Here is a 2806-nt window from a genome sequence, read left to right on the forward strand (position 1 = left end):
TAAATTAATACACACCCAATAATATGAAACAAAGGTCAATACTTTGAAGATCCTATTTTATGTTTGATGATCATATAATGCAAATGTGTAACCTGGAGTACTCCGCACGAACAGTTGACACCAAGCAATCGGTTGCTCAGCAGAGTGATAAAATCTTTGATGATATATGTGAGGACAAGCACGCATTACATGAATTGATAGCCGAACCGTAGCATAATTTTTTTTTTCACCGGGGCCCCAAATTTCTAGAGACGGCCCTGGTTAGCAACCACCAAAACCAACCTTGCATCCAACACCAAGATCAATGGTCCCCGTCGTTAGCAACTACCAAAACCAACCTTGCATCCAACACCAAGATCAATGGTCCCCGTCGTCACTCCGCAGCCACCAGAGACAATGGAGATCCACTGGCCTTGCCGGCGGAGCACCGGAGATGAGACGTCCCTAACCTTCTTAATCGGGAAGGTCTTAACCCGAGAGTCTTCCAGATCCCATCGTACGCCTCTTTCAAGAGAGACAGAAGTACCATAGCAATTTGTGAGCAAGAACCTTCAACTCATGCCTAAATTTTAAAATGTTACTACCCAAGCACTGGCCTACCCTATCCATCTGCATTTTTGCTATGGTAGTATACATGTCGTTCATGTGGAGATGCACGTACGAATTCAGCACAGCAGCAGACAGAAAATTCCGGGACACATGCAGATGCAGGCGCTAATTCGCCGATGACGAACCAACTCATCCTCCTCGTATCGTCGAACTGTCGTGCATGGGCAACCCGTTCAATCTGCTTTCTTGCACGACGCGTTCTCCCTGATCCTCCTGACGCGACGGAAAAACGTCCTGATCCAAAGCCGCGCCCGCAGCCGGAGCCTGGAGCAGCAACCCCTCCTCCGCCCCGCCACCACCTGCTGACCGATCGAAGACACCAGCACGCGTTAGATCTTAGATGCACGTCGTGCATGCATGATCCAACGAAATAAGAAATGTCTTGCCGATCCGCCGCGCTCACCTTGTCGTCGTCGCGGGCGCCGGCGCCGCGATCGTCCGCCCGCTTCCATTCGCCCCACTCCAGCACGCGCGGCGGCCCCAAGGACAACGACGACGACGACCTCTGCCCGCCGCGCCGCCGCAGGTGCTGCGCGTACGCGAGCAGCATCGCCCGGCGGTTGGAGCCGCCTGCGGCCGCGCGCGCCCCGGCTCGAGCGGTCGACCAGGACGCGCTGTAGCTGCCGGAACGGCGGCGCGGCAGCTCCTCGTAGGCGGTCACGACGACCGTCCTGGCGGCATCCATGGACGTCTGCGTCGGCATCGGCGTACGTCCGAAGACTGGGCCGTGTCGCGTACGGTCGTGCGCGCGCGAGGAGGGTAAATATAGGGGGGCGATCACGCGAGAGGCCGCAGGCACGCAGTTTGTGGCTGAGATTGGTGGCCGGCGCGGCGAGGCCACACTTGCCGGAGCAGTTCGGCTCGGTCGCTCTCAGTTCCTCTCGTCACAGCCAAGAGGCAGCTAGCTGGGTTTTTTTTTTTAAAAAAAATTAACGTAGGCTGGATGGGTAATATTGACAGGGACATGCAAGGCGAGGTTTTATGGGATGCATTGACCACTGTTTCATGGGGTGCATGGACTAGTACTGTACAAGAAAACGTGGTCTATATAGTATCTCGTCAACGGTCTTTGGTATGTGGGCCCTACTCAGTTTAATTTCTTCCCTTATTTTTGACAGGCAGTTTAATTCCTTCCTTGTCTAACATCTTAATCAAAAAGGACAGCCATAACTACTAGCCAAAGTCAGACATCACAAAATACCGGCTGCTGCCTGCTAGACTTGCTCATCAAATCTTGTCTCTCTAGTCTCCCATGTTTTTCTTTCAAGAAACTTCTAATTTATCATCGTCAATCATAGCAGTACAAAGAACAATAGAGGACGCGAAGCGGATGCCTCACGCGCCTTCTCGATGTCCGCGGCGTCCCCTCCTGGCGGCCGTCCAACTACCACGGCGGTCAGCTTAATTTATTACGACCGTCCAACTTAGGCCCACGTGTCAGCAACGGCGGTCGGCCTTTTTTAATCTGAGCGTGTGGCGGGGTTGTCCTCATCCACTCCAGAAGCCCCTCTCCCCATCTCACCATCCTCTGCTTACCCATCGGCGGCAACCCTAGCCCCCCTCTCCCCCACCTCCCCCCGCAAGGATGGGTTTCTTCTCCGGCAAAGGCAAGGGCAAAGACCCCGCCACCTCCTCCGACGGCGTCTTCCTGCCGGACGAGGCAGCGCGTGAGCGTCCCAGTGCACCAGGCGAAGTGGCACTGGGAGAACCGTGTCCCTCTCCTCTACCCCGACGTCACCCTGCCACACGACTGACACTTGGATCCGAAGAGGATCCCAGTGCCGACGGCGCCGCGGTCAGTGAGGCCGCACACGAAGGAGGTGCGTCGTCGGCGGGCGTTGCTGACGCCGGAGCAGCGTCGCGACTCCGCCTACGACATCGACTCACCCTATTGGGCGCGTTGGTTCGCCTTCGAGCACGAGGGGGGCAGGCGTCCGCGACGTCTCGCATGGCTCCCCGCCGACGCCCCTCATCGTTCGCGACGAGGACCAGGTGGCAGAGGACGCCTACCAGGCGGCCCTGGCGGCAGTCATCCGGGAGAGCGAGGAGGAGCAGTGCAGGGATGAGAAGGAGGAGGCAGCATTCGAGCCGCGCATGGCGGAGGCCATGGTGCTGTTCGCAGTCGGCGACTGCGTAGTGCCGCCGCTGGCCCCGCCGTCTCCAGCCAAGGCTGAGCCGATGCCGACCCCCATCGAGG

General features: G+C 57.2%; 1 protein-coding gene across 2 annotated transcripts; it reads right to left on the reverse strand.

The window, feature by feature from the left end:
* Positions 1 to 261: 261 nt before the first annotated feature.
* On the reverse strand, positions 262 to 1385 carry LOC123082373 (uncharacterized). Of its 2 annotated transcripts, none has more exons than XM_044504717.1 (2): positions 1013 to 1385; positions 262 to 911 (listed from the first exon to the last, which is right to left on the reverse strand). In XM_044504717.1, the coding sequence occupies exons 1-2, from the start codon at positions 1310 to 1312 to the stop codon at positions 783 to 785; spliced, it is 429 nt and encodes a 142-aa protein (XP_044360652.1). In that variant the 5' UTR covers positions 1313 to 1385; the 3' UTR covers positions 262 to 782. The 2 variants fall into 2 exon arrangements, with proteins under 2 accessions (XP_044360652.1, XP_044360653.1); XM_044504718.1 differs by having other exon boundaries at positions 262 to 908; positions 1013 to 1384.
* Positions 1386 to 2806: the final 1421 nt, after the last annotated feature.

Source organism: Triticum aestivum, chromosome 4A (genome assembly GCF_018294505.1).
Source record: "Triticum aestivum cultivar Chinese Spring chromosome 4A, IWGSC CS RefSeq v2.1, whole genome shotgun sequence".
In the NCBI taxonomy this organism is placed as follows: domain Eukaryota; kingdom Viridiplantae; phylum Streptophyta; class Magnoliopsida; order Poales; family Poaceae; genus Triticum; species Triticum aestivum.

Coding starts and splice junctions, on each gene's coding strand:
- LOC123082373 (XM_044504717.1), bottom strand. CDS start 1,312: ATGCCGACGCAGACGTCCATGGATGCCGCCAGGACGGTCGTCGTGACC. Junction 912..1,012: donor GCGCCCGCGACGACGACAAG/GTGAGCGCGGCG, acceptor TCGATCGGTCAG/CAGGTGGTGGCGGGGCGGAG.